Raw genomic sequence first — 19,776 nt, 5'->3', positions numbered from 1 at the left:
GACGACTGAGGAACCAAGAGAGTGAGCTGAGAGTTGGCAGTTCAGTTGTGAATAAAAGAGTCGGGCTGTGAAGAGAAGATTTTATATGTGTTGTAGTTACAGTGAGACGCTGATAAATCCGTTGCCAGGATACGACTAGTGAGGATTGAGAAGACTTCGCGTGTTCTAGTGATTTGTAGTTTGTGTAGATCAGTGATAGCTCTGTAATTATTCATAGTTCCGAGTGGTCTGTATAAGTGGTCAATAAATCCAATTATCCAATCCATACCCCGCCTTTAGTTACACACACAATAGAGTATACACAGAGGTGGAAAAAACTAAGAAGGTAAACAACATACATTAAATGTAGATTAAATGAAATTCTAATTATTTTACGTGGTCAGCGATTTTTAGACTCTATTATTCGGACAGCTGGTCAAGAAATCCCCCTATATTTATTGAACACAAAGGTTCATTATCGTCGGACTTGTAAGTTCTCAGCGGTTGTAAGAAGAGCATTTGTCTTCTGGAATGTAACACTGTCTTCTCAGCTTACTTCTTTCTACGCTTGCTCTTTGATCCTGAAGAAGGAAGCAGCACGTACTTCCAAAACTTCGATCAACGTCTACTGGATTATATGACGTCAGAACCGAGAAGAAGTTCATTCATTGTTGTGTTTACGACAGTCCGCAATTGGAGCTGCGTCCTGAGTCAGATCAACACAGCCCAACAAGAGTCTGTCTCCTTAGTGCCCGCTTACATTCTGATCGTCCACATTGTATATCCGCCGAAACGTCTGCTAACTCCACCATCGCATTTTGAGCTACTCCTCTATTTGTGTGTGACTAATGAGAGCTTGTTGGCTTAAAGGGTTCTTCAAGGGATTCTGACCGAAGTTCCGGTGATGGAACTGGGAAACTCAGTTGAGAACTCATTCAGTTTCTAATAACTTCGGAGAAACCAACCGTTTCGCATTTCCGCTTCTCTTATCCTACGAGATATGCTTAGGAATGTGTCAACATTTTTTTGTTTTCCGATTTCACCGCACTTTGGCCCTAGGGTCGACTCAGCCTTTAACGATAATGAGTACCAGGAATCTTCTTGGGGGGGGGGGAAGGGCGGCCGACGCTTAAGGCTGACAACCTTACCGCCATCTGTGAGCCGATTACCTAAAGAAAATCTGGGAGTCTCGACGTCTCACAACCCTATGGACCTTCACGGTCTGTTACAGGGATAGCTTTACCTTTTATTTTTTTACCCATAGAAATCTCTAGACATACCTCACACAACTGCCCGTTATCATACTGCGAGAAAGTACGCAGAAAAGTGTATGTCGCGTGTAACTGTTACCAATTAGTACCTAATTTCGTTACATTTACTTTTTAGTCTATTTTCCTTATTCTGAAATAATAAAAGGAGGCTTATGATACCACCTTGCTGTCTGTGTGTTTGTGTGTCCCCCATAATTTTAGATTTGCCATGAATTCCGTGTCGTATCAAAGGAAAGTACATTATTAGTTCTTCCCAGAACTCCTTGTTTACTTACGGTGAATTTAACGACGCTAAGCTAAGTAACTAAGAGTTTAGACCTTTGGCTGGTAGGATGAGTAGTGAAATGGAAGGGATGTGCAAGGAAGTGGCCTTGGGATTATTTGGGATATTATCGCAGCATTCGTCTGGACAGAAAGAGGAAAGCCAATAAAACAAAACGAAACTCAGAACTGTTGGTGTGCCGGCAGGATTTGAGGCGAGCACGTGCCGAGTAGATGTCACACGCGTTATTACTTACTTAAGCTAATTTGCTCGACTTAATCTGCAATCAATTTAGTTTTATGTAACAAACACTTTGTTCATCCATAACGGATAAATATATGACAGACCGGCTTACATTCAATCGACTGTTTATATTCTATCGGAAAACGAAGCTGCAGGAAAATGGATTAGCGGCTTCCAGACTAACTGAAAATCAGCACAGGACTAGGTCGCGGTGCAGGGGCCGAGCAGGCCTACCCCTTATACATTCCCTTATACCTACCTACCTACATACCCTCCTACCCACCTATCTATCTATCTTGCTCCCATTTGGAGCACAGGGCATCCATGAAACGCTTCGTTTCACTCCAGTCTCTTAATCTTAAAGGGCCCATACACTTATGAGTCTGGCTCGTGAGACCGACTTGGCTCGGGTTCCAGTGAGCCAAACTCGTACGTTTATGGGCCCCTTTAGACAGTTGGTAGGTCTCCTTGGACGGGGGATCAGCCATACACAAGACCTACACACAGGATAACACAAACGCAGAATAAACCCAAACAATCAACCATGCATTGAGTGGGATGCGAACCCATGATCCCAGCTGTCGAGCGGGTTAAGTTATTTCATGCCTCAGACCGCGCGGCCACTGCGATCGGCAAGCCCCATAACAGGGTACAATAGAGGTTGTTCCTGGAAAGGAAGAGGGTACAAGTTAATGAGCCGGCCAGCCTATTGACAAAACAGGGGACCCAGATTGCATTCCTACTGTTTGTCTAAAACATCTTTGAGCGTGTGACGACATCACACATTGACGTAGTTATTTATATCATCATGAAAAGTTACTAAATTATATTTTCAACATAAGATAGGAAACAAAAAAATCGCCATACTGGTAATCTCCTTGAACGCAGAGGAATTTTGCACCGTAAGGTTGGCTACTTTAAGTATGACGTACACTCATAGATGTTTCAGATGGACAATAGGAACAGAATCTGCCTGTGGCATTTCTGACTGAGCTGTCAGGAGGCCTGGAAGAGTAGAAGATAAATTGAAGTCCATAAGCGGTCAAGAGGTATGCAGAGAGGAGCTTCTTCTTGCTAAAGAAGACTGAGGACTTATCGCGACTCAATGGAAACCAGTTAAAGTCTGTGAGGGGACTCTCACTAGAAGGACGCCTATACAAATCGGGGTTAGCCGATGATCCTGCTTGTAACAAGTGTCACAAGTTTAATGAAATTGCTTTACCTGTAGGCTTATTGTCCTAGAATTTCGAATCCCTTGTGGGACCATTATATTCGGGCTCAACTTCGAGCCCTCTGTGACCGCATGTCCACGGAATACACCGAAACAAAGGCAAGGCAGGTACTTGGACGAGCAAAAGCGTGGTTCACAATGTACTGACTGTTCCATGTATATCGTTATATTCGGTCACTTTAATATATTTTGAATAAATATTATGAGGAGCTTCATACATCATACTCTTCGCCACATGATCAAGACAAGGATGATGAGATGAGCAGGGCACATAGTATGCATTGGGGAGAAGAACAATGCATATAGGAATTTGGTAGGGAAGCCAGAAGGAAAGAGCCCACTAGGGAGACCAAGACGTAGGTGAGAGAATAATATCTTAGAGGAGAGGATGGAGTTGTATGGACTGGATTGATCTGGCTCAAAATATGGACTAGTTGTGGGCTCTTGTGTACACGGTAATGAACCTTCGGCTTCCAAAAAAATTGGAAAAGTTCTTGAGTAGCTGCACAACTGACGGCTTTTCTAGAAAGCTTAGCTCCATGCAGTTAGTGAATCTAGAAATCAGATCTAGAAGTTTGTGACGATGGTACGTTAGTGTGAATATTATGTTCCTGGACACAGACATGACGTTTCGGAGTCTGGTCGGGAGAGAGGGAGTACCTCTATCGATTGGAACTCAACTGAATATGTTTTACCTGAAAAAGGAGAGAGAATCCAGACTCAGAAATGTTCTGTTTTGAAATACGAGTATAATCAGGACGGTATTAGGACGATGGATAACGTCCAGAAACATAATATTTGTAGTTAATGTTGAAATGTTCATTCAGAATGAATTTTTGCGAATAATTGTTACTACTATTCCATTAAGAATCTACTGTCTTTCATCTCCTATCTAAAACGATTGAGATTAGAGCTGTAGGTCTATTTGTAAAATCTTAACGGAATGTGGCTGTACAGTATGGTAGAGGTTCGGCGACGTTTCGGAGGAACATATTGCCTCCATCCTCAGGATAGAATAAGGTAAGCAAGCAACAGGCAAGAAGTGGAGAGGTAGCTGATCTACCAGAATGCGTGGTGTCACATCTCAGAAGACACTAATCCCCATTGACCTCTAGGAGAACCTCATATGCCACGTAACACTTTCTGCTCTGACGATTAATGCATTTTGGGATGCAATGCCGTGTCATCTGGTATCGTGACAGTCATATCCCCAACCACTGGCATGAAAACCTCGAATCTCGCGAAGAAGGTACGCAATCTCCAATAAGCCTTTAGAATATGTTTTCTCAGACAAATGAAAGTAAGAAGAAAGCAGTCTTCTGGGATTTGGCACCGTGTATATGTGGTGTTAACCGACGTTTCGGAGGAACGTATCGCCTCCATCTTCAGGGTAGAAGGAAAAAATATAAGAAATCCGCAAGCGAAGAGACCGTGAGAACCGGTAAAAGCAGACTGCAGTTTGGATAGTGCAGTCGATAAAGCGACTGGCTATGGGCTGGATGAATGAGGGGTCGGAGTTCGAGTCCCGGTACAGTCAAGAATTGTTTCTTCTCCGCGTAGACGAGACCGACTCTGGAGTCGACCCAACTTCCTTTCCAATGGATACCGGTGGAGGGGGGGTCACAGGGGGTAAAGCGGCCGGGGTGTGGAGCTGACCACTCACCTCCAATTAGTATCGAGGTTAGGAAGCGTGGAACTACATATTCACATCCCTATATATCTTCATGGCAAAGTGCTTAATTAGTTAAGCACAGGAACATATTTACATTAATTTTTCCCGTTTTTATCTATGGGAAGTTTGAGGAAGTCAGTAAGATCTAATACAGGTTCTGTGAAGAATATAGCTGCAGATGACAAACATCGTAAAAGGCAAATGTGTTGGATTTCACTCTAATTAGCCTACTTTCCTTATTAAAAAAAAATAAAAAGACGCATATGAGATCGTCTTGCAAGCAAAGTAGTGGCCGACGTACCAAGTTGATTCAGTCTCACCCCACCCCAAGAAATAATAATAATAATAATAATAATAATAATAATAATAATAATGGAGCACGCGGTAGCGTAGTTGGTTGAGGCACTATGATACAAGCCGGAAGGTCACGGGTTCAATTCCCATCGAGGTCATTGGATTTTTCAATTGACCTAATCCTCCCAGCCGCACTATGACCCTGGGGTCGACTCAGTCTCTAACAGAAATGAGTACCAGGAACCTTCCTGGGGGTAATGGGCTGCCGACGCGTAAGGCTGACGACCTTACCGCCATCTGCGAGCCGATTGTCTACAAAATGTGGCAGTCTCGATGTCTCACAACCCTACTGGCCTTCACAGCCAGTTACAGGTTACATTTTTTAAGAGAGGCAACGTGTGTACCGCGCGAAGGTTTCTTCGGCGTTTAGTAGAATAAGAAGGAACTGCTGCCTGCCGCTGATATTTTCTTTACATGTAACCCGCAGACATTCCGACCACATTCAGTGAATGGCTGCCTCAGTCAGCAAATCATTCAAGGCACAGAGTTGCTGATTGTGTACGTGATGGGGCCTCAAAATAAATCATTAGTGGTCGCTAGGAAAGTAAGACGCTTATACTTCTCTTTACTAACTCTAATTTTAATTTTACATGTAAACAGAATTCAATACAGTACAGTGTGTACGTCGCATGTAAGGTAACAATCTAATGATGTCATATATAGGTGGAAATATGCAGCTCTTCGCTAAGCAATATATACATATATACAAGGTTCTACCTTAGCCGCCTTATAAATTTCTTGTACACAGTCGGTAGGACGCCTTGGATGAGGGACCAACCAGTCGCAAGGCTGCTACCTACGCACAGGACAACATAAACAAGAGAATAAACGCACACAGATATCCATGCGTTGAGCTGGATTCGAACCCACGATCCCAGCATTCGAGAGAGCAAAGAGAGTTCATGAAGAAAGCAGTCTTCTGGGATTTGGCACCGTGTATATGTGGTGTTAACCGACGTTTCGGAGGAACGTATCGCCTCCATCTTCAGGGTAGAAGAAAAAATATAAGAATTCTGCAAGCGCACACACACACAGTCTGCTTTTACCGGTTCTCACGGTCTCTTCGCTTGCAGATTTCTTATATTTTTTCTTCTACCCTGAAGATGGAGGCGATACGTTCCTCCGAAACGTCGGTTAACACCACATATACACGGTGCCAAATCCCAGAAGACTGCTTTCTTCATAGTCACCGCCGTGAAAGCCTCAAATCTAACAAAGAGAGTTCATGCTCTGGATCGCGCGGCCACTGTGATCGGCTCGAATGTTCGAATCACTGGAGAACAGAAGATGTGTGAACCTGGTATCCAGGAAGCGCACACAGGCGAGCACAGCGTGACAGAGGAATATGTGATTATCATGAAACTATAGACACTGTTCCGAAATTTGCTAGCTCAGATGAATATGCGACAAGTGAAGCTGATGAAGAAAAGAACATATCCAATGTTTGGAAATGGTTTTGTCACCCAAACAAAAGAACTGGCTGGAAACAGAAAAAACAACGCAACGTGCGTTTATTTTTAATTTTTTTCCAGACACAGTTTTAGAGTTTCGAAGCAATAAAATACCTTCTTCAGTGGTAAGTTAAACATTTGGAAATTAAGGTAAAAAAGGTGTAGCTATCCCTGTAACGGACCGTGGAGGCCCATATGGTTGTGAGACTTCGAGGCTCCCACATTTTCTAGACAATCAACTCGCAGATGGCGGTGAGGTTATCAACCTCATGCGCCAGCCGTACCTTTACTACCACGAAGATTCCTGGTACTCATTTCTGTTAGAGGCTGGGACGACCCCAGGCCCACAGTGTGGCTGGAAAGATTAGGTCAATTGAAAAATTCGATTACCTCATCATGAATAGAACTCGTGATCTTCCAACTTGTAACGTAGTGTCTCAACCAACTGCGCTACCGCGCCGCTCTAGACAAAAGGCGGAGTAATTTCTTGAAATATGCAACTACCGCTCCTTTGCGCACCTCCTCCAGTTTAGCATTCATTGGCGATACCAGCCATATCAGTTGATTAAAAATAACAGACGTTTCAGGGACCATCTGTGCCCCTGACATCACATCCTGATGTATGGATAGAGACGGCCCCGCGAACGCCTTTGTTATTTTTAACCAGCTGACATGGCTGATAGCCCGAGAAGGTTTTACTAACTTTAGCTGCCGTGAAAGCTTCCAATATTACAATCATTAATCACCTCACCATTCAAAGCTAAGGGGCCGGGACAGTTCAGTCGTTATAGCGACTAGGCTACAGGCTGTATGTCCGTGGTTCGATTCCCGGCAAAGACAAAATATTTTCCTCTTCTCTATTACAACCAGACCTGCCTTGGGGCCCATTCAGACTCTTATCCATAGAGTAAAAGGTAAAGCTGTCCCTGCGTTTTAACTAATTAAGCGCTACGCCATGAAGGCGTATGTGGGAGTAGACGTATAGATCCACATTTTCTTGACCTTGATATTAGTTGGAGGTGAGCGGTCAGCTTCACGCTCCGGCAGCTTTACTCCTGGGGAAAGAGCCCCCGGTACCCATGGGGAAAGAGCCCCCGGTACCCATTGGATAGAAGGCTGGGTGGGTCCCCAGAGCCCGTCTTGATGGTTTTGAGAAAGAAAAAGTTTCTTGTCTCTGTCGGGAATCGAATTCCGATCTCTCTGCTGTCCACGTATAAGTCTTCGCTATGCCGGCTGAGCCAGCTAGGTCGAAGCAAATAAATAAAAAATAAATGCATATTTTTATGTACTGTATTGTCTAGAGCCGTTACTATGCGACGGCAGCGAGGTAAGCAAATATGCCAGAACCGTTTCTAGGCAAAGGTTTGGTAAACGCGTCCCCGTTGCTAGGCAGCAGATTCTTAATAATGTAAAAGTTGGACTAAAACATTGAAAGAGCTGTGGTTTGTACGTGGGACGTGCCAAGAGGTTAAGGGGCCCATACATGTACGAGTCTGCCTGGCGAGTCCGACTCGGCTCGGGTTCCAATGAGCCAAACTCGTTCGTGTGTGGGTCGCCACGAGCCGGGCTGGGCCGAGTCCGGCGGGGCTCGCCAGGGCCTTCGGTGGGACTCGGCTCGGCGACGGCTCGCTATTGGTTCGTACGTGTGTGGGCGGTACAAAACATTCAAAAAGCCCGGAGTTTTTGACACGGTTTTTAGAAGAGTACCGCGAATTGCCGGTTCTGTGGCAATGCACAGAGAATTCGAACAGTACCTGAAAGTTTTCATCTGACATTCTGAAGTAATTTTTGTAGTCTTCAGGTCTATCATTTCTAATAAAGTTCAATGAATTTAATGTGTAAATCTGTCTCTACTTAACGACCAGTTCTTAGCCCACATTTCCCTCCTTTTCCATTCTTTTTTCTCCCGAACACACCGCGTTCCTCTAGTATCGCCGCTGCTGCAACTTGCTTCCATGAACTCAGTCTCGATATTGAAATGAACGAGCAAAGTTGGGAGTCAGCTCATGCGTGTGTAGTGAAATTAATCCAAGCCCGGTTCCCGTGTCAAGCTCGCCAAGCCAGACTCGTACGTGTATGGGCACCTTTATAAGCGAGACGAGGTTCCGAGCTTAGTCAGTTCTGTATGGGAGTCTGTGAAGAGAGTACTTGAGCCGGAGGCAAAGGACTAACCACTGTTTTAGCCGTTACCAGGAAACGTCTAGTAACAGGCCAAGAACACTAAACTGTGGGCTCTAATGAATTGTAAAAATGTGGAAACAGCGATATTGTTATAGTTATTTGTAGTCACGACTTGTAAGTGGTAAACAAATCAATTCACCAATCCGAACCCCGTCTATAGTCACACACATACTACGTAACAGTACCATGCAAATGTTACGAGCGCTTACCAAACGGATTTGTATAGTGGTAACTTTCTAGGCTTTTATTCGTGAGGTAAAGGTAAAGTTGTCTCTGTACTTAATTAATTAAGCACTACGCCATAAAGATGTATGGGGGACTGGAGGTATAGCTCCACTATTCTTGGCGTCGGGACTAAATGGAAGTGCCGCGTTACCCTGGAGGAAACAGCCGCCGGTACCCATTGGACAGGAGGCTGGGTGGGCCCCAGAGTCGGTCTGGACTCTTCTGAAAAAGAGAAAGAATTTGCCTCTGCACGGAAACAAACCCCCGGCCTTCCAGCCCGTAACCCGTCGCTACACCGACTGCCCTGTATTCGAAAGGTACAATTTCGAAACTCGATCAGGACACCTGTTAGCCCGACTGAGGTTTTTCGTGGTTTTCTTCAATCCTTCCAGGCAAATTGCGGCACGGTATTTCGGTTAGGCGACAACCGTTTCATTCCAATTTATTTATAGTTCATGAGTCATCCTACGATTTGACGGTTTATAGTTCCAGTGTTAAAAGCGTCGTTATAGAAGCAACTAAGAACCTCGACAGATATTCCACCACGAAGTATACATTTAGGGATTCGTCACGTGTTGCTGTACCGTACAAAGCAGATTTCAATGCAGTGGTCTGTCAGGGTTGCTGAATCCGGAAGTCATGTCCTCACACTTGACCCGTTTCAGATCCACGGGCCAAGGTCAGAATTATGGGAGCATTGGCATACAGCGCCAGTAGCCCTACTGAATCCTACACACGATAGGATCAGATCCCACGCTTGTGTTACGCATTCATTCCTACAAGTTATAGAGTTGTCCCTGTGCTTAATTCATTAAGCACCACGCCATGAAGACGAATGGGGAGTGGAGGTGCAGCTCCACCATCCTTGACCTCGACACTAAATGGTTGTGAGTTGTCAGCTTCACGCCCCGGCCGCTTTACCTGCATGATAAAATTCCCTGGTAACATTTGCACAGGCAGCTGGTGGTCTCGACGTTGCGAAGAGGAAAAAGCTGAATAAGACGAATTACTGATTCAGTTAAATTCATGCTTCTCGGGTATCTGACGCCGTGTAGTTTGGTAGATAGGCATAGGTGCCGGAAGAAGCGGTAAACTAAACATCTGGTCCCCACAAGATTTTTATAAAAAATTAAATGAAAAAAGAAAGGAAATATTAGATTTTGAAGTGATTTATTCTTCTATCCTGAATATTCTTGCTAGTTTCTTGGCCGCTCAAGCGGTTAGTCGTTGGCTTCCCACCGCGGCAGCCCAGGTTCGATCCCGGGTCTGATCAAGTAGGATTTGTGGTGGACAAAGTGGCGCTGGGGCAGGTTTCCTCCTAGTATTTCGGTTTCCCCCGCCAAACTGCATTCCACCAATTGCTCCACAATCACCCTCACCTATCATCTGGGGCTGTTACAATAGGCCAGAAGTGGCCGCAGTACAAGGGACTTAGTCCCACCCCACTAGCAATTAAAAAATAGTTAATTTCTTGGGTTGGGGTGAGATTGAGTCCACTTGGTACGTCGGCCACTAACTCGCCTATTGTACCAGCCCCGGACGATAGATGCTGAGTGTGGAGAGTCGGTGGCGTGAAAATTGGCAGCCGAAACCGAAGTACTCGGATTCAATACTCTAAGGAGATCAATAAAACAATTACCTGACTCAGAAAGGGCCGCGGTATAGCTGAAGCGGTTAGTCGCTGGCTTCCCACCGCGGCGGCCCGGGTTCGATCCCGGGTTTGGTCAAGTGGGATTTGTGGTGGACAAAGTGGCGCCGGGGCGGGTTTTCTCCGAGTACTTTGGTTTCCCTTGCCAATCTTCATTCCACCAAATTCTCCATCATCATATCACCCGGGGCAGGTACAATAGGCCAATCAGTGGCCGCCGTGCCGAATGGACCCAACTGGACTCCATCCCACATTAAGCAAATTTTTAGCTGACTCAGACATGAATTCGGAAGCGATATGTTTGGCTGCCTACTCTGGAATGATGACGCTCACATATATAAGTACCAACATTCCGAAGGAAAATGTTGCTTCCACATTCAGAATAGAAGTAGATTACACGTAGCTGATTTCTCCGAAAGCTCTGGTACCAATCTACCAAACTACAAGGCGTCACACCCCAGAAGTCCGTAATCTTAATTTCAATCACGGTCAAAAATTTTAAATTTTAAAGATGCTATAAAAGCATGAAGTTACTGAGACGTACAGCTCCACAGTCTATTCGGAACAAGATGAATGTGAGTGGTCAGACTCACGCTCCAGCCCCTTAATTCCTGGAGGAAGAGCTCCAGGCATGCAATAACTATAAGGTTTAGTGGTTCCCACAAACCATCTGAACTTTCTGGAGAAAAGAAAAACCTGTTGTTCCTGACTTAGTAACAACGCGTAGGTTGTTTATTTAACGACGCCGCCTGTACGTCCAACGGTTGCGTGAGATTGAACAATAAACTGTAAAGTAATCCCTGTAACAGGCCGTGAAAGCCCATACGCTTGTGAGACGCCGAGGCTCCCACATTTTCTAGACAATCGGCTCACAGATGGCGGTGATGTCAGCCTTACGCAACAGCCGCTCTTCACCTCCCGGGAGATCCCTGGTACTCGTTTCTGTTGGAAGTTGAGTCGACCCCAGTGCCATAGTGCGGCTGGAAGTGTTAGGACAATTGAAAAATCCAATTACCTCATCGGGAATCGAACCCACGACCGTGACCTAATCGATGCAATACCCCGGCATTTGCTTGGAAGGGATGAGAAAAGCCATGAAACATCTCACTCTGGATAGCGTTTGTTTGAACCGAGATTTGAACCGAGCACCCTCCGAATGCCAATGTACAGCGTTACCGCTATGCCAGCATGCTCGGATAAATTTATGTGAGCGTTGATAATTGGCACAAGCTGAGTACAGTTAGACAGTGGAAGGGGTACAGTTCACTGAAGCGTTCAGCAGGTCTCAAGATGGGAAATATCTGTCGAAATATGCCGCCCACTTTTCAAAATCTGGGCAGAGAACATATGTTTTGTGACATAAGTAAAAAAAAAAATATATATATATATGGGGCGGGCCGCGCCGTAGCTCAGGCGGTTAGTTGCTGGCTTCCCACCGCGGCGGTCCGGCCGTAGTTGGCTGAGGCACTATGCTACGAGCCGGAAGGTCGGTGGTTCGATTCCCGATGAGGTCATGCATTTTTTCAATTAACCTAATCATTCCAGCCGTATTATGGTCCCGAGGTCGACTCAGCCTGTACCACCCTCTTGAGGGTAAAGGGTGGTCGGAGCGTAAGGCTGACCTCACCGCCATCTGTAAGCCAATTGCTTACAAAATGTAGAAGCCTCGACGTCTCAGAACTCAATGGGCCTCCACGACCTGATACAGGGATAGCTTTATATATATATATATATCTTATTTCCCTTTCTTATACTGTTAAGAGTTTTTCTCGTGGTATTTACAATTTTCTTCAAATTAAATAAATTTCTTTATAAATCCGACACGTCCTGTTCAAACTGAAGATCAACACGAAGTGTCGCGCCGTTGAAAACAGAATTCTAAGACAAGACGACTTCAACATTTCCCCCCCCCCATCACACCCGTCTACACCCGAATGAAGCATGTGCAACTGTAGTCGGAGCGCAAGCAGCAAGGGGGAGGCTACACTCCTGGTTGATAGACTATATGTCGAACAAGGAAGTGGAGCCGCTATGTACCGCTAGTTTTACGTCGAATGCGCGCGCACCATGACGTCGTCACAGTAACCCACGTAAAGGTATGTCTTTCCTTGTCGTGAGAGTTACGCAGTATTCTAATAAAGAACAAATCACGGACTATATTAACTCCACCGGTGTTTTCCCCATATTTTCAAATTACTGCAAAAATATAGACTCATCATATTAAGTAATGTGTATTCCATATTCATCCGTTCCTCATTCGATCTCCAGTCCGGCGTTGATAGGTAACTTCTGTGTATGTGTTGCGATAATTTCGCTTCGTTGATACCTTGACACGTATTTATCACGATACTCTGCGAGTTGCCACAACTTACACACGGCAGTCATGTCAATAGCGACAATTGTGAGGGAAGAACTAGGGCCGCGGTTAGACGCTGGCTTCCCACCGCGGCGGCCCGGGTTCGATCCCAGGTCTGGTCAAGTGGGATTTGTGATGGACAAAGTGGCGCTGGGACAGGTTTTCTCCGAGTACTTCGGTTTCCCCTGCCAATCTTCATTCCCACCAATTGCTCCACAATCACCCTCATTTATCATCTGGGGCTGGTACAATAGGCCACAAGTGGCCGCAGTACAAGGGACTTAGTCCCACCCCACTAGGAATAAAATTAAAGGAAGAACTACTAAAAAATGTAGATTAAATGTTAACAAGAATAATATTTTGTGACATACAGCTCAGAATTTTTGTTTAAAAGCAAGACACGCAATCGACTCCAAGCGCTCGGGCGGTTGTGTAGGCGTTTAACCGTTATGACGACTCGACTATTTCTAATAGGCCTACCCAATTTCTGTCTTCACTACAGTGAGGCATGTTGGAATGCTGCGTCATGTAATTGGTATAGCGAAATAAAAAATTAGGCATATCCGAAATCCTAAAGTGTAATCACTCTTCAGTTCACTTGAAATTTAAATGTGATAAATTTATAATATAACAAAAATTTGTTCATATTGCAAGGCAGACATATTAGAATTTTCTTGGACGGAACGCCGTGTAGTCTCGTAGACATGGGATCAAAGTTGCAGAGGAATTTGCTCTTTCCAAAATGGCAGCAGGTTCCACCAGAAATTGGTACCAGAGGAAAGCAGCCTCAATATATGGGGTCGTGAGAAGTTCAAATATCGTTTAAAATATATTGCAATTAATTAGGATTTACATTTCACATTTAGAGGATACTTGTGGTACTAATATCTCAGTGTCCGATATTTAATACATTATCCGTCAGTACCACCGACATTAAGTATACATAAGAGAAACTTTCTAATCGCCATATTTACGGCAAAAGACATTAGAGAGATGATTTTTCTTGTCTAAAGCGTCTTTGCCAATGCGTCATACATTGGGCAGGCAAGTTTAATGAAGAAATTCCCTTTTTAATCAACGAATTCTCCGTTACAGCGATTTTGATTTGCATCATATGTTCAATTTAGTAATTTTCTAATTGTGTGACGCAACGATTTACGTCATTATTTGACGGTACGGAGCCTCAAATATATTTTAGGTACAGTGTTCATTCTGTGTGGCGGGAACGCGAGGTTGAAATATACGTACAAACTAACGGGAAGACTGGGTTAATGACACTCGCTCTACTCAGACCTTTCCGCGGTCTGCAAGCAGTTAAAACACTCTTGCACAAACCGTCAATTTTAACATGTAATGCTATATCGTTCAATCTGATTAAAATATCACGTGAAACGTAATGAAAACAAGAGCGAAGTTGTTCATTTATTTAAATATATGTTCAGTAACAAAAACACTGATGTCAACAGATCAGTACGTCAAGTAGTGTAGCATACTAGGAGACTGGGTTATGTACCTGAGTTCATTTATATTGCAGTACGTTGTATTATTATTATTTTTTTTTTGCTTTTCTTACACTTCAAGAATACGTAACCGGGAAGAATCTCTGTGCAGAGTGCAATGGCTACTTTCTTTATTGGTTCAAAATGTAACGGTAATGCCAATACGGCCTACTGTATTCCTTAAATCTTTGGGATAAAAACGCTACATGAAGCATTAAAAATTAAGAAAATAGTATAGAACTTTAAGGATTCAAGGTTAAAATTATAGAAAATATCCCATAAAAATATTGCGCCCCTTTTTACGACTTCAAGCAAACTCTAACATCACTGCGATATATGCAAATTTAAGTCTTTATGACTTACCTCTGATAGTACTGGGCATATCACTAGCTAATCATCCCTCTCCTTGCTGTCATGAAATTATCCCCAGTCTGTCGTAATGACCGTTGTCTTGGTATCCAGAATGAAGCAAACACCATCCACTTGTTGGTTGACACAGAAAAATAATCGAAAATCCGGTATTCCACTTTCGAAATCCAAACATAACACTTTTATCTATTAGTGATGACTCTTCTTTTAGTTTCTAACACTGATAATAATCTTAAAGATGGGCTCACAGATGTACTACATATGTTAATCCATTCCTTACAAGAGCACCATGACATTTGGGAAAACGTATAAATATTCTTATATTCTTGTTTCACTTAAATCTGTGTTTCTTCATCGAAATAAAACGTTAGAAAAACACGATTGAAGTCAAATAAATTATTAAACATAAAAATCACCCACGCAACACAAAGTATAATAAACAGTTCAATTAAGTCCTTTTAAACATTGCTGTAAATATCACACACTTGAATGTCACACAACAGTTTATTTAAAGAATAATACTATATTGCACTGGGTTTGACTTGAATTGTTACATACATGTAACAATAATTAAATAATCAATTAAAACTAGCCTTGTGTATAATGACACCGACTGTCCTTGAGTGACCCCGTGTTCATGGCACCAGAGCTAGGCCAACACTAAAATGCCGGGCAACAATGGGATGTCTTCCACTCCCCCAAGTGACCGACAGTGGTTACGTTACGTGTGTACTGCCTTGAACTTGAGTACTTCTCCGCTATACCTGAATCTTCTCCCGCCACAAAACCCCGTCACACAGCAGGTAGCATGGCTACTCGGTCATCATTACATTTCTGGTAGATAGGTGGCGCATGGCTTCAAGCAACGATTAAGAAAAGAACTAAACAAGACAAAACATAAAGGAAAAGAGTACAGCTGATTCTTGAACTTTTCTCTCTGTGCAGACAGAATGAAGGAAATGAACACTTTAACTACAATATAGTCGAATACAGGAAGAATATATCTTCTGCTGAGTTGATAAGACTTATCGCGTAATTCGTGCTAATAATATTGCTTATTCTTGCGTCAGTAAAAAAATATATATTGTTTGTAACGGTACGCGAAGAGAATAGATGTATAGGTGCTGACATCTCTTGGTCCGATATGAGAACTAACACCTACTCTATACCTTAAATACTACTTCATTGCTTTTGCCTTGAGACTGTGTGTTCATATAATAATATAAAGCGCATAGCAACGCGGTCATTGAACTATGCTGGGCAAAGCAACGGTTTGTTTATATCCTGCAATGTATGAGTGAACAACTCGTGTGACGATGACTGGCCCACAGACACTTCTTATAGCGCATGCGCACAGGCACAACAGCACAGCTGTGAACGGAGCTGAAGCCGGCTGTGATACAGAGGCTGAGGATGGCCCCACCATCTTCCGAGCTGCCGACGTCTTCCCGTATACCGAAGTTTATGTCCTCAGGTACAAACGGAATGTACAACCATGTCAAAAGGAAACGTCACATAACACAGGCGTCATTTCCTTAACACCTCTGATGAATATATACAGAGTGTTTCAAAAGTAGCTTTACAACCATGAAAGGCTGTACAATTAATTTGAAGAAAAGTATGCGGGAAAGGATAATGTGTACTTACCAACTTTAACGGTGAATGCTGATTATCTACGGGCAAGAATCACAGGCGCAACTGCGGAAGTCGCTCCAGACACGTTACGTCGTACCTGGGAAGAAATTCATTTTAAGTGGAATATTTGTTGTGCTACGTCTCGAAGTCACATCAACCTGTAACCCCGATGCATGAGACAAAACTTGTTGTGTTTCACTATGTTTCTATATATTTAGTTTCTGTTTGCCACTTATTAAAGGAGTCGGGATAGCTCAGTCGGTATAACGACAGGCTACGGGTTGGACGGTCTGGGATCGATTTCCGGCATAGCAAAATTTTATCTTCTCCACAACGCCCAGACGGGCTCTGAGGCCCACCCAGCCTCTTATCCCTTGGGTACCGGGGTTCTTTCCTGGGAGGTTATAAAGCGGCCGAGCCGTGAAGCTGAACACTCATCACCCATCTAATGCCGAGGTTAAGAATGGTGCAGCTATACTCCCCCCCCACCCTGAAGTGTCTTCCGGGGCTGGTGCTTAATTACTTAAACACAGGAACAAATTTTTTTGTCTTTTTAATAAAAGCATACCTCTGAGAATTGTAAAACTACAATTGAAGCGTCCTGTGAAGTGTCTCGACACAGTAACAGTTCCGTCTGTCCGAAACTGACAGCTGTTTGAATGTATTTACTCGTGTAGTTGTGTCAAATCGTAACACTCGCTTTTGAACACCAGAAGCCGTTACTGTAGATACGTACATACTTCAAGTGTACCTGCGTAAACACACCTACATAACTTATGTTGGTTCACGCGGTAGCGTAGTTGCTTGAGGCATTATGCTACAAGCCGGAAGGTCGCAGTTTCGATTCCCGATGAGGTCATTGGATTTTTCAAATTGACCTAATCATTCCAGCCGCACTATGGCCCCGGGGTCGACTCAGCCCCTAGTAGAAATGAGTACCAGGAATTAATTAAATAATTTCCTGGGGGTAAAGGGCGGCCGGTGCGTAAGGCTCACAGCCATTTGTGAGCCGATTATCTAGGTAGTGTGAGAGCCTCAACGTCTCACAACCGCATGGGCCTCCACGGTTTGTTACAGGGATAGCTTCAGCTTTTTTACCGCTATCGTTTTTAGCCATAGCCTTCCATAGAACACTGCCAGGTTGTACCCAGTTTTCACTTCTTTGGATTTCGCAAAAATGTTTTCCTTTACAACAAGTTCGAAAGCCTTACGACAAACCCCCAAACTAGGGCCGCGCCATAGCTCAAGCGGTTAGTCGCTGGCTTCCCACCGCGGCGGCCCGGGTTCGATCCCGGATTTGATCAAGTGGAATTTGTGGTGGACAAAGTGGCAGTGGGGCAGGTTTCTCCGAGTACTTCGGTTTCCCCTGTCAATCTTCATTCCACCAAATGCTCCACAATCACCCTCACCTATCATCTGGGGCTGGTACAACAGGCCAGAAGTCGCCGCAGTACAAGGGACTTAGTCTCACCCCACTAACATTAAAAAAGAAAGAAACCCCACATTGATTAAACGCCCGTCTTCACAATTTAATCAGGTTTTCTAAAAATTAAAACTATGGTAAACAAGATGCAGAAGGAAGCAATTCTTATATAGAAACAGATATTTATATCAATTTACTGCAACTGCATTTGCCCGCCGAAAAGCCTTGGCACTCTAGTACCTAGGTCTGCGGAGAGGGTTGGTAATCAGAATAACTATAGTATCGTATTGCAGCACCCTGTTGCATTGTGTATTCCAATTTTATAATTTTCACTTCACCCTCTCTGCAGCTTCATGCTTATATTAAAATCCACACTTCCAAGGCTCTGTCTCTTCTCACTATTCGTTTAACACTACATAACTAACTCCGTGGCCTGTAGTCTGCAAGCGAAGTATACCGACCGAGCGACCGCCGTTTGTCGGCGAAGTTAGTGCCAAATTTTGCGGATAGAGTGTGACACATGGTCAGCGCAACGGTCTTCTAGACCGGAATTTAACATTACAAGTTTCGGTCTAACTGGCCACCATCAGGTCTATAAGATTGTACATGAAAACTGCTGCTCTGTTGTATTTTGCGTTTTACGGATAATTAAAACGCTATAAAATATTATATATTAAATTACTCGTATTTTTTTTTAGATTACCATGCCGTGGTTACTTTAATTGTGCACATATGTCGTGATTCTGTGTGTTAGTTTCTTCGTTTTGTGCTGTGTGTAGCTGTTCTCTGCATACACCAGACCTACAACATATGTGCACGTCATGATAATGTAAAAAGTACGAATAATTTAAAATAAAATATTTTATTATAATTTTACGTTACTCGTAAAAAGAAAAATACAACAAAGCAGCAGTTTTCACCTGCAGTCTTATACACTTGATGATGAAGAGGAGGACCAGTTACATCAAAATGTATAGTATCAAATAAATGAAAAAGGGACAAAGAGCCTTCGAAGTGCGAATTTTAATATGCGGACGAATTTGCACGGAAACAGTGAAGTGAAAGTGCTGAAACAGGATTACTGTGCCTAACAACATACTCGTAGTTATTCTACGCCTTCGGGTGTAGCTATAAACTGAGTTAAGGTAACAGGAATGACTGTATATGAAGCAGATCTACAGAAAGTTCCTCGCAAGGGAAAATAAACATAACTGGCATCATGGATCATATTTAAGCACGTGTCGGCCGCCCTTGACTCGCCAAGAATATTCCTGGTACTCATTTCTGTTAGAGGTAGAGTCGACCCCAGGGCCATAGGGCGGTTGGAAGGATTAGATAAATTGAAAAAAAAACCAGTGACTACATCGGGACTTGAACCCGCGATCTTCCGGCTTGTAGCATAGTGCGTCAACCAACTACGCTACGGCGTGACCCCAGGTACCCATTTTATAGAAGGTTGGATGAACCCCATAGCCGGTCTGGACGATTGGAGAAATAAAATTTTTAGAACCTGCCTGGACTCGAACTTCGACCTCTCGGACGTTCAGCCCATAGCCAATCTCTATACCGACTATGCTAGGTGGATCTATACATCCATTCCCCCATACGTCTTCATGACATAGTGCTTAATTAGTTAGATATAGGGACAAATTTTACTGGATTTTTTTATCATTTCAGCCTATTTAAATAATCCTCTTAAAATAGGGTGTTTGCCCCTGAGCTGTTAGTTCAAGTAGGGCTATAACCTTGAGGAAGGGAGATGAGAGAAGTGGAGAAGCCCAATTCTGTGGAAAAAGCATAATTTTATTAGAATGTTCTCATGTTTCACTTCCTTGTTAATCTGACGACATTGTATTGAAAATGCAGGTGCTAAGACGAAACATCTGAATGGTATTAGAATCTCAGTTCCTCCCTCACAGAAAACACACCTCCTCACCATTATAGACATGAATTATTTAGTGATGTTCATGAAAATAA

The 19,776-nt window shown here is 43.6% G+C and overlaps 1 protein-coding gene across 1 annotated transcript in view; it reads right to left on the bottom strand.

Annotated features, from left to right (window-relative positions):
- Positions 1–15,483, bottom strand: part of LOC111870716 (probable nuclear hormone receptor HR3) — a 387,261-nt gene extending 371,778 nt beyond the window's left edge. Inside the window, exon 1 of the mRNA XM_023863215.2 lies at positions 14,736–15,483. Coding sequence (XP_023718983.1) covers positions 14,736–14,754 — 19 coding nt within the window. The 5' untranslated portion in view covers positions 14,755–15,483. The remainder of the gene's footprint in view (positions 1–14,735) is intronic.
- Positions 15,484–19,776: the final 4,293 nt, after the last annotated feature.

Source organism: Cryptotermes secundus, unplaced genomic scaffold (genome assembly GCF_002891405.2).
Source record: "Cryptotermes secundus unplaced genomic scaffold, Csec_1.0 scaffold161, whole genome shotgun sequence".
Classification (NCBI taxonomy): Eukaryota; Metazoa; Arthropoda; class Insecta; order Blattodea; family Kalotermitidae; genus Cryptotermes; species Cryptotermes secundus.
The sequence above is the reverse complement of the archived record's forward strand: the minus strand, read 5'-3'. Positions and strand labels throughout refer to the sequence as shown.